We start from the raw sequence: 11,785 nt of genomic DNA, 5'->3' as shown, positions 1-11,785 counted from the left end.
GGATTTCAGTGGTTACATTTCTCCAGCCCCATCCCTCAGCTGTTATCCAAAAAAAGTGGTGGGTTCTTTATTGTTTGAATCCCAGATTGCCCTTTAAATAAACATGATTTTGGTTGAAATTATGTGTGGTGTGATTGTGAGAGGTGTTTTAGATATAATTCCATCCATAAGTAAGCAGGGACCAAGTCTTTTCAGGTCAGCAGGTTCATATTGATGTGGGGGTATATTCATTAGTGTACACAGAAGCAAAACATTTTGCAACGAAAACAAGCATTTGTCATTAGACAAAGTTCAGGTTCGTGTTTCTGCACGTTTGGTTCCTAGTGAATGCACCCCTGGTTTGATTTTATAGGTCCCTGGTGAAGTTACAAAAGTATACTGAACAAAAATATAAATGCAACATGCAACAATTTCAACTATTTTACTGAATTACAAATGAAATAAAGAAATCAGTGCATTTAAAATAAATTAGGCCCTAATCTATGGATTTCACATGACTGGGCAGGGGCGGAGCCAGGCCCACACACTGGGAAGCCAGGCCCAGCCAATCAGAATGAGCGTTGCTCCATAAAAGGGCTTTATTACAGACAGAAATACTTCTCAGTTTCATCAGCTGTCCGGATGGCTGGTCTCATGATCCCAGAAGCTGGATGTGGAGGTCCTGGGCTGGTGTGGTTACATGTGGTCTGCGGTTGTGAGGCTGGTTGGAAGTACTGCCAAATTCTCTAAAACGACGTTAGAGGCGACTGATGGTATAGATATTAACATTAAATTATCTGGAAACAGCTCTGGTGGACAAATCCTACAGTCAGCATGCCAATTGCATGCTCCCTCAACACTTGAGACATCTGTGGCATTTTGTTGTGTGACAAAACTTTTTATTCCTTTTATTGTAGCAACACAAGGTGCACCTATGTAATGATCATTCTGTGGATGGATTATTTTAGCAACGGAGAAATGTTCATTAAAAGGGATGTAAACAAATATGTGCAAAAAATCTGAGAGAAATAAGCTTTTTGTGCTTATGGAATATTCAGGGATCTTTTATTTCAGCTCATGATATGTGGCCCCAACACTTTACATGTTGCGTTTATATTTTCGTTCAGTATATAATTAATTGAGCATTCATATGTATTAAAACCTATATGGTAAATAGTTGTGGCTGTACTTTTGAAAACTTGGTTTTGAAAGTGAGACTATAATAACATTTTAAACCACGATCTTGATTGTTCACGCTGGTTTGAGTGTCCTTTCCAAACAAGGGTTGAGAATTTATCATTTCCTTTTGTGAGTATCCCAAAGATAGTCTCCTTTTCTAGAAACCCATATAGATGGCAAATACCATCCTACTATATTGTTGCGGGTCCCATGTGGCTCAGTTGATAGAGCATGGTGCTTGCAATGTCAGGGTTGGTTGAGGGTTTGATTCCCAAGGGGGACCAGAATGAAATAGTATGATAAATGTATGCACTCACTACTGTAAGTTGCTCTGGATAAGAGTGTCTGCTAAATTACTAAGATGTAGCTAGCCATCATCATATGACTGACTGGTGACGAGTTCCTTTTGGTGGGCCTGTGGTCTGTTCACTTTGTGGAAGGCTACTGCCCTCTGCTGGATAGTTGGTGTACATACAGATCAAAGAAGTCGAGACAGCTCTGGCACAGGATGGTACGTCCTTATCAAAGTCCCCTTTCACACACACACATCACATGCTCCCTCTAATAGTCATCTTAAATATAGATATATTTTAAAGTTTATTAAAACATTTAGCAGAATTTCTGTTAATTATGTTCACAGCATATTACTTTTACAATGCACTCTAAATGGCATTATAAAATTTCATTATAAAACTATTGCACTATAAATCATGAATCCCAGTTCCACTCATGATGACCTCTCACCCCAGAGTAAACCACATTCATGTCCGTCTCTCTGGTCTCTCTCTCTGATTCAGCTCTCCTCTTGGTCTTCCTTGAGGAGAAACTCATGGCAGCATAGTTCAGCTCCTCTCCCTCATCTCTCTGTAGATGAGAATTAGTCAGATAGTCTACCTCACAAGGTAGAGTGCTGTGTACAGTTGAAAAATATGTGTGAAAGTGAATTACAATACTGGGCTGCTAGCCATTTTCATTTAAACGATACAATGCAATTTTATTGTGGAAATATATTATTTTGTTCTTTACACAAGTTGTCACATCCTTTTCAGATGTAATGTTATTTTTAGCGTGATAAATTGTTCATAAAAGTTTAGGTAAACAGGTAACATAGTCTACCTCCTTGTCAGGACAGGAAGGGGCTGTAACACCACTTTGAGGCTGTTGAGGCAAACCTGCTTGACAAAAAGGAGAATTATTAGGACAGTGTGCATTTTGGGGACAGGATGTGCCAGTGCCACTGCCTTCTCTATAAAAATGTAATTATAGCCTAGCAGCTATACCCGGTGGATTTATTAAAGGCCTAGTGCAGTCAAGAATAAGGTTTCCTCTGTTTTATATACACTGAGTGTACAAAACATTAGGAACACATGCTCTTTCCATGGCACAGACTGACCATGTGAATCCAGGTGAAAGCTATGATCCGCTATTGATGTCAGTTCTTAAATCCACTTCAATCAGTGTAGATGAAGGGGAGGAGACAGGTTAAAGAAGGATTTTTAAGCCTTTGAGACAATTGAGACATGGATTGCATATGTGTGCCATTCAGAGGGTGAATGGTCAAGACAAACTATTTAAGTGCCTTTGAACAGGGTATTGTAGTAGGTGCCAGGTGCGCTGGTTTGAGTGTGTCAAAAACTGCAACACTGCTGGGTTTTTCACACTCAACAGTTTCCTGTGTGCATCAAGAATGGTCCACCACCCAAAGGACATCCAGCCAACTTGACACAACTGTGGGAATCTTTGGAGTCAACATGGGCCAGCATCCCTGTGGAACGCTTTCGACACCTTGTATAGTCCATGCCTTGATTAATTGAGGACGTTCTGAGGGCAAAAGGGGGTGTAAATCAATATTAGGAATATTGAGATAAAAACCACTAATTCATACACTCTTTCTTAAAACACCCCTCAATCACTTTCATGGTTATTATTGCCGCAACATTTTACCGTAATGATCATCACATTGTATGTAATCATATTGTGAAGGTATGTGAATGAAAACACAAAATGGCAGTAAAATCAAAGGGCCTTAATGATACAGAACCTTTCTTCCGTCTCACACAGATGAGGAGGACAACGACAGCGATCAAGCTCAAGATGTTGGATACGATTAGAGCGAGGAGCTTGGGGTCCACCAGATCAGCAGGGCCTGTGGTTTAAATTAAGCTGTTGATATTCATTCTCAGTTAAACAGATATACATTCCCAGTCAAAAATTTCTTTATTTTTACTATTTTCTACATTGTAGAATAATAGCGAAGACATCAAAACTGAAATAAAACATTTGGAATTATGTAGTAACCAAAAAAGTGCTAAACAAATCAAAATATATTTTATATTTGAGATTCTTCAAAGTAGCCACCCTTTGCCTTGATGACAGCTTTGCATACTGTTGGTATTCTCTCAAGCAGCTTCATGAGGTAGTCATGGAACAGGAGTTCCTTGTTAAAAGTTAATTTGTGGAATTTCTTTCCTTCAATCAGTTGTGTTGTGACAAGGTAGGGGTGATATAGGGAAGATATCCCTATTTGGTAAATAGGGTCCATATTATGGCAAGAAGTCCATATTATGGCAAGAACAACTCAAATAAGCAAAGGGAAATGACCGTCCATCATTAATTTAAGACGTGAAGGTCAGTCAATGCGGAAAGTTTCAAGGACTTTGAAAGTTTATTGAAGTGCAGTCGCAAAAACCATCAAGCGCTATGATGAAACTGGCTCTCATGAGGTCCGCCACAGGAAAGGAAGACGCAGAGTTACCTCTGCTGCAAAGGATAAATTCATTAGAGTTAACTGCACTTCAGATTGCAGCCCAAATAAATGCTTCATAGAGTTCAAGTAACAGACACATCTCAACATCAACTGTTCAGAAGAGACTGCGTGAATCAGGCCTTCATGGTCGAATTGCTGCAAAGAACCACTACTAAAGGACACCATTATGAAGAAGAAACTTGTTTGGGCCAAGAAACACAAGCAATGGACATTAGACCGGTGGATATCTGTCCTTTGTTCTGATGAGTCCAAATTTTATATTTTTGGTTCCAACTGCCATGTCTTTGTGAGAGAGTGGGTGAACGGATGATCTCTGCATGTGTGGTTCCCACCGTGTAGCATGGAGGAGGACGTGTGATGGTTTGGGTGTGCTTATCTGGTGACACTGTCAGTGATTTATTTAGAATTCAAGGCACACTTAACTAGCATGGATACCACAGCATTCTGCAACGATACATCATCCCATCTGGTTTGGGCTTAGTGGGACTATCATTTGTTTTTCCAACAGGACAATGACCTAAAACACACCTCCAAGCTGTGTAAGGGCTATTGACCAAGAAGGAAAGTGATGGTGCTGCATCAGATGACCTGGCCTCCACAATCACCCAATCTCAACCCAATTGAGATGGTTTGGGATGAGTTGGACCGCAGCATGAAGGAAAAGTAGCCAACAAATGCTCAGCATACGTGGGAACTCCTTCAAGACTGTTGGAAAAGCATTCCTCGTGAAGCTGGTTGAGAGAATGCCAAGAGTGTGCAAAGCTGTCATCAAGGCAACGGGTGGCTACTTTGTTTAACACTTTTTTTCTTACTCTATGATTCCATGTGTTATTTCATAGTTTTGATGTCTTCATTATTATTCTACAATGCAGAAAATAGTAAAATAAAGATAAACCCTTGACTGAGTAGGTGTGTCCAAACTTTTGACTGGTGCTGTACATGTTACATATTGTAAGCTTAGCCTTACACCCTTTTACAATTTAGAGTTGCATCAGCACATTTATTTTAGTTTGATTGCTCTTGAATTATGACAGGTACAAATCTAAATTCAGAGTTTAAAATCAAAATACCTCCAACATCTAGCTTTGTTCCATTCCCAAATAGTATTTCTCCACATGAGGCCACAGCACAGTAGTAAGTCCCAGCATCAGAGAGGCTGAGGTTCCTCTTGGGGAGGTTGTAGACACAACTCTGTGTATGAGACCCAGCCTCAGGGCTCTTCTCACACTGATCACTCCTGTCTCCATGGGTGTAAATGATTCCTGGATGGGATTCTCCTGAACCATGTCTGAACCAATAGACACTGTGATCTCCTGAACAGGTCTTAGTGTGTATTGTACAGTTCAGAGTCACAGAGTCTCCTGGCTGGACTGACTCAGACACAGACTGCTGAGTAAGGTGATGGTTCCTGGAATCTTTTACACAATAAAACCAAGGTTCTAGTAAATGTTTGTTATATTACAATACAACCACTTGGAGAGCCTGATAGTCACATGTTAATAAATTTACACTGAGTGTACAAAACATTATCAACATGACATAGACTGACCAGGTCAATCCAGGTGAAAGCTATAATCCCTTATTGATTTCACCTGTTAAATCCACTTCAATCAGTGTAGATAAAGGGGAGGAGACAGGTTAAATAAGGATTTTTAAGCTTTGAGACATGGATTATGGGGTAAGACAAAATGGGCAGTAGGTGATAGTAGGTGCCAGGCGCATTGGTTTGAATGTGTCAAGAACTGCAACACTGATGGGTTTTTCACGCTCAACAGTTTCTTGTGTGTATCAAGAATGGTCCACCACCCAAAGGACATCCAGCCAACTTGACACAACTGTGGGAATCATTAGAGTCAACATGGGCCAGCATCCCTGTGGAATGCTTTCGACACCTTGTAGTCCATGCCCTACGAATTGAGGCTCTTCTGAGGGCAAAAGGGGGTGCAACTCAATATTAGGAAGATCCTAAAGTTCCTAATGTTTTGTACACATATATGTTACTTACCCCCATGCATCAGAAACACACCCTTCCCGAAGATCATGGCATCGTAATCACGTGCAGCACAGTAATACATCCCCATATCTGATGGTCTAGCATCTGAAATAGTCAGCACAAAACTGGTTCCACTCTTCATTGCCATAAACCGGGTGTTGTTGTTAAACTCTCCAAAGAACTTTGCGGTGTTGGAGTGAGTGTAAAGAGACAGCATCAATACTGGGGCTTGTCCTATTATTATCTTGATCCAGTTGTAGTAGTTGCCATCTTCTTCTGACGTGAGGCATTCCAAATTAACTATGTCTCCAGGCAGGAAAGTCTTTAAGACATCACTCTGGCTGATTTTATCAACAGACCCTTAAAAATAATAAAACATTCATGACTTACTTTTTCTTACTAACTTTTTACAGGTTTTGTCTCAGCTGTTTCTAATCGAACTTGAACCCTAACCTTAAGCACTAAGTTAGATCAGCCTTACCTGTTTTAAACATCAGTAAAAATATGAGAAATAGTTGGGTTATTGTATAATTCCTTCTCTGATGATAGCATCTCACGTGTAGACTAGTCATCCTGTGTGTCAGATGAGAGTGAGAATCAGAGGGTTATGGGTGTCTTTTTATACTTGGCTTGGGTGATGGTCCACAGGCCTGATTGGCTGCTCTGTGAACTGTAAAGACACGGAACAGGACAACTTTGCCCTCCCCTCTGACTTTTTTCTGTCCTGATGTTACACAACAACAGTTTCCATTTTCTTCAGAAAAGCTATCGACATATACACACCATATGGACCATATGAAACATCCTGGCCCTCATTTCAGTTCTTTAATTTCACTTTTTTACAGTAATACGACATGATTATGATTGGCAAGCTCCTATCTACTCACTCATAGATGTATCAGTAGCATTAACATTATTAATCACAATGACAACTGCTTATGAATGCCTTCTCCAGTACTTTAATTCAAGAATCTTGGACATTGTGGCAAATTATTTTCTATCAGACAGAAACAATACTATTCATGCACTTTTTTTTGTGATATTATATGATTGAATGCATACATTGAGGAGTGTTTCCACTTTTCCTTACATGATTTATCATTCTATTGATCTCAAAGTGACCAATATAGGCCCTCACCAACAGGGGGAATCTTGCTCTATGCTCCCTCAAATCTACTCTATAGATTACACCTATAAGGGTACGCCTTCATATTTCTATACTCCCAATACTTTCTCCAGTTATGCCATTTGTAACATATTATTTCATCTTGAAGATGAAAGTCATGACAACAACAGGTTGTGTTCTGTAAACATGTGGGATGAGTGTTGTTCAGACAGAGGGTTTGGTGAAACTGGGGGGTGGAGACCTTGGTTCCATCTGAAAGGGCACCATGTTCCCTACAGCAGGGTTCCCCATCTGGCTTTATTTGGCCCCCCAAGTTTTCTGAGCAATAAAAAATTAAATTAAAACTGTGTTGAATTTTCATTGTTGGACAAAAAAAACAGTAAAAAAAAAAACGCCAGGAAATCAGCTCCAACTGATATTCATTTATAAATCTGTTCCCAAGTATTCCCATGCACAATAAAGGGACACGACATGATCGTATAAAAATGTGAGCAAGGTTTGAAATTATTATGTTTTAGTCAAACATATCTGTTTGGGCTTCTTTCGGTTAATTTGCAGTCCCGCTGCTGAATCTAGTTGATGATCCCTGCCCTACAGTACATAGTGCACTTATTTTGACCAGGGCACATAGGCTATGTACCATTTTGGAAGCACATTTGTCATTTGGTTGATGCTGTAGGTAGATAACGGTTTTGGTAAAAGTAAACTAAGCCTTGTAGGTAGATAACGGTTTTGGTAAAAGTAAACTAAACCTTGATAAGTGCCTTACTGCACCCTCATGTCCTCCTAAACAATGAGGACATGAAAACAGTAAGCTAGAAGTGTAAGAGGTCAAATTACACCTGTGACATTTGGTTATCAACTTCTTCTGAATCCCTCTGTTCAGAACAAATACAGAAATTGAAAAAGTGCATGATGACCAAAGACATCACAAGGCTCATCACAGGCCTTAGAAACACAATGAGACAAATAATATGTATGCAAATCAAATTGCATTGGTAGCAAACTATAACACATAAAACACATGATGTCACAGGAAATATGAGGTGTGAACTCAAAAGTACCTAAGAAAGAAACATTTATAGCAATTGTGCAAAGGCTTGATGTCTGTTTGTTTAGTTGTTGAGTGGAAACTTCTGAACACAGAGATCTTTGTATGAGGTGTGTGTTGTTTTCCATCCCTGTTTACACCAGCGAGTTGACACTGACCACAGGCCGAGTATGTAACGTCTGCAGCGAATGCATCAGATGAAAGTCTGCAGAGAGGATTGACACCTGCCTCTGTAGTAGGTCTATTGTTTATGGATGCATTTACTGTGAATGCAAATACATCATGGATGCACTATGACTGAAGTAGACCTACAAGTGCTCCAAAGTGTTCAAGATGTTGAATAGAACATATTTTATGGGCTTTTTGAACATAGCCCACTAAAGTATGGTTATGTTACTAAACAGAAGATGGCGGTGTGCAGGTGTCCCGAACCCCAGGTGTGCAACATATAGTATCGTTGTACATAGTGCATTAAATTAAATTCAACTGTATTATGATACATTGTGCACAAATCTAGTCTAGAGCCTGGAGTTTTTTGGTTTTGGTCAGGTATTTATAGTCTGGTAGTACGGATGGAAAGAGATGTGGGGCCTGATTGGTGAGAAGAGATTGTGTGGTTGAGAGAGAGATTGTGTGGTTGAGAGAGAGAGAGAGAGAGAGAGAGAGAGAGAGAGAGAGAGAGAGAGAGAGAGAGAGAGTTAGTTAGTTAGAACAACAGATCAGTGCGGTGAGAGATGAGAGCTCCAGGTCAGTCAACCTGTCAGTCTTCAGGTTGCTTGTCTTCAGCAGAGAGAGAGACTGGAATATAACTAGGCCTATCAGTGACAACATTATACACACAAACTCTTTAAAAAAGTGTTTTGTACAAAGTCTTTTTTGAAATTTATTGGTTATTTCCCCTTAAATTTGCAGTACAGTACATTACCACAATTATTATGAGTTTGGTTAAAGGGCCCAGTTTGTGGTAGTTTTGTTGCAGTTTGTGTCCTAAAACTTATTTTAATCTTATTTACACAGAATTTGATATTCATGTCCAGACCTGTGTCATCTTTAATTTTAAGAGATGGTGATATACTGGGAATCAATTCTATAGTTGTTCTTTAAAAAAATGGATTCCACTGTCTCTCAGACAAATGTTATCATGAGAGGTCCAGTGTTGTTCACCTCAGCATAAGAGAATCTCAATTGTATACTCCTCAAGTTCTCTCTCCTCAACTCCTTCTCAAAACCATTCGGATTAGAAAGCCAGAGGTCCCTCCCCTCTGACTTTGTCCTCCAATGGGTTTTGAGAAGGAGAGAGGACGCGAGGAATATGCTATTGAGATTCTCCCCAGGTCTCCCTCAACACTGAGCTGCTCCTTCCTGTCTCCCACACTACAGGAAGTGATGCGTTGCTCACTGCTCCCTCCTACTCTACCTCGGGCCCCAACCATGATGCCCGTCACGAGGATTTTTGACAACTTGGAAGAGCGGGGGGAGAGCACAACAACAACAGTCAACTCTAAAATAACTATTCAATATACACTAAGTGATCAAAACATTAAGAACACCTTCCTAATATTTAGTTGAACCCCTTTTGCCCTCAGATCATCCTTATGTTCCTAATGTTTTGTACACTCAGTTTATATTTATTCGTCGGGGAATGTTCCACAGGGACGCTGGCCTAAGTTGACTCCAATGCTTTCCACAATTGTATCGAGTTGGCTGGATGTCATTTGGGTGGTGGGACATTCTTGATGCACACAGAAAACTGTTGAGCATGAAAAACCCAGCAGCGTTGCAGTTCTTGACACAAACCGCCTGGCACCTACTACCGTATCCCGTTCCAAGGCACTGAAATATTTTTTCTTGCCCATTCACCATCTGAATGGCACACATACACAATTCATGTCTCAATTATCTCAAGGCTTTAAAATCCTTCTTCAACCCTCTAGAGTCTAGAGTTTTAAGATGGTCTTACCAAAGATCATTTAGCTATTTGATTTTGAATTTTAAGAGCCCTTTTAGGTATCGTAGCCCATGCAAAACCCCCCCTAGATATTTCTATCTTAAACAGACAGATTTTGATGGGGATTTTTGTATTATGTTAACTAGATTTCCGCAGTGTCCGGAAATTGTAGGCTAAGGGTTAACCTTTCTCCTCCCCTTTAGCTACACAGATTGAAGGGGATTTAACAAGTGACATCAATAAGGGATCATAGCTTTCACCTGGATTCACCTGGTCAGTCTATGTCATGGAAAAAGCAGCTGCATTAGTTCTTCATCAGTGCGACACTGATATCAACATTAAAACATTTAGACATTATTTTGTGGCAGCGTACACAACATGCTCCATCTCCATTATTAGACCTTTAGCTGTTTTCTTATTCCTTGTCCTCTTCTGACTGAATCTCAACGCTACGTAGTTTAGAGAGTCTGGGTCCTGACCCGGATCCTGTAGAAAACAAATAATAATATTACACAAAACATGCAAGTACTGTTTAAAAAAACAAATACTTCTAAAAGATAGCTTAATCCAAGTACTGTTATCTTTAGGTCATGTACACAAATCAAGTAAATTTAACAGTTTCTATTACCTGGCTATTTTGTGGTTGCAGTTGAGACACGATATCTGAATAAGGAAAGAGTCATTTCAGTCAGTACAGAAACAGTTATTCAAACATTCATGTTACGTTGTGTATCGTTGACGTTATGGGGCTATTTTGCCTCCACTGGTCCTCAGATCCGTGTTAAGGTCAACAACATTATGAACTTTATCAAGTACCAGGTCGATTTTTAGCCAAAAACCTGGTTGCCTCTGCCAGGAGGCTGAAGCTTGGCAGGAAGTGGATCTTCCAGCAAGAGAATAATCCCAAACACACATTATAATTCACAAAGAAATGGTTAATTCACCACAAAAAAAAAAAAAAAATTGTCTCCGGACTTGAACACCATTGAAAACCTGCAGTTTGAATCGAAGAAGGCAGTCCATGAGCACAGATGAAAGAAATCAAGGATCTGGAAATATTCTGTCTGGAGGAATGTTCTAAGATCCCTCCTTATATGTCCTATAATCTTATAAAACAATTTAAATTTGCTGCATTTTTTAACAGTAAAACAAAAAACATAAGGAACTCACTTTCTTTAGATGACTCACCTCACTGATCACTTGCTATATTGTATTTACTTTGCCACCATGGCCTTTTTTGCCTTTACCACCCTTATCTCACCTCATTTGCTCACATTGTATATAGACTTATTTTTCTACTGTATTATTGACTGTATGTTTGTTTTACTCCATGTGTAACTCTGTGTTGTTGTATGTGTCGAACTGCGTTGCTTTATCTTGGCCAGGTCGCAATTGTAAATGAGAACTTGTTCTCAACTTGCCTACCTGGTTAAATAAAGGTAAAATAAATAAAAAACCTACGTTGTACCCTGTAACATCAAGATTGGTAAATGCAATTGTAGTTTCTGAGAGAGGAAATACTATGGTCAGCAGTGGTTTGTCCTTAACAGGAAAGAGTAAGGGCTGCAACGTGGACAACAGTTAAAAGGAAAAGTGTCTAACGGCTGTGCCACAAAAACCCAGTGTCAAGGGTGTCGTAACGTAGAGACCAAGGCGCAGCGGGTTGCGTGCTCATATTTCTTTTATTTAAACGTGAACACGAAGAAAACAAAGACGCGACAGAATGACAGTTTCGCAGGCTA

At 39.8% G+C, this 11,785-nt stretch overlaps 1 protein-coding gene across 1 annotated transcript; it reads right to left on the bottom strand.

Moving 5' to 3' along the window:
• Window positions 1–1,720: 1,720 nt before the first annotated feature.
• LOC115194339 (uncharacterized) lies at window positions 1,721–7,046 on the bottom strand. The gene is made up of 6 exons (XM_029753967.1): window positions 6,400–7,046; window positions 5,931–6,278; window positions 4,996–5,340; window positions 3,200–3,304; window positions 2,275–2,330; window positions 1,721–2,022 (listed from the first exon to the last, which is right to left on the bottom strand). Exons 1-6 carry the CDS (start codon window positions 6,488–6,490, stop codon window positions 1,867–1,869), a joined length of 1,101 nt encoding a protein of 366 aa, XP_029609827.1. The 5' UTR covers window positions 6,491–7,046; the 3' UTR covers window positions 1,721–1,866.
• Window positions 7,047–11,785: the final 4,739 nt, after the last annotated feature.

This window comes from Salmo trutta, chromosome 5 (genome assembly GCF_901001165.1).
Source record: "Salmo trutta chromosome 5, fSalTru1.1, whole genome shotgun sequence".
Lineage (NCBI taxonomy): Eukaryota > Metazoa > Chordata > Actinopteri > Salmoniformes > Salmonidae > Salmo > Salmo trutta.
This window is presented reverse-complemented; position numbering and strand designations above follow the sequence as displayed.

Excerpts from the sequence above, each read along its gene's own strand:
- LOC115194339 (XM_029753967.1), bottom strand. The coding sequence starts at position 6,490 with ATGACTAGTCTACACGTGAGATGCTATCATCAGAGAAGGAATTATACA. Across the intron at positions 6,279-6,399 it reads TTTACTGATGTTTAAAACAG|GGTCTGTTGATAAAATCAGC; the intron begins GTAAGGCTGATC and ends ATTATTTTTAAG. Across the intron at positions 5,341-5,930 it reads TGTGTTTCTGATGCATGGGG|ATTCCAGGAACCATCACCTT; the intron begins GTAAGTAACATA and ends ATTGTGTAAAAG.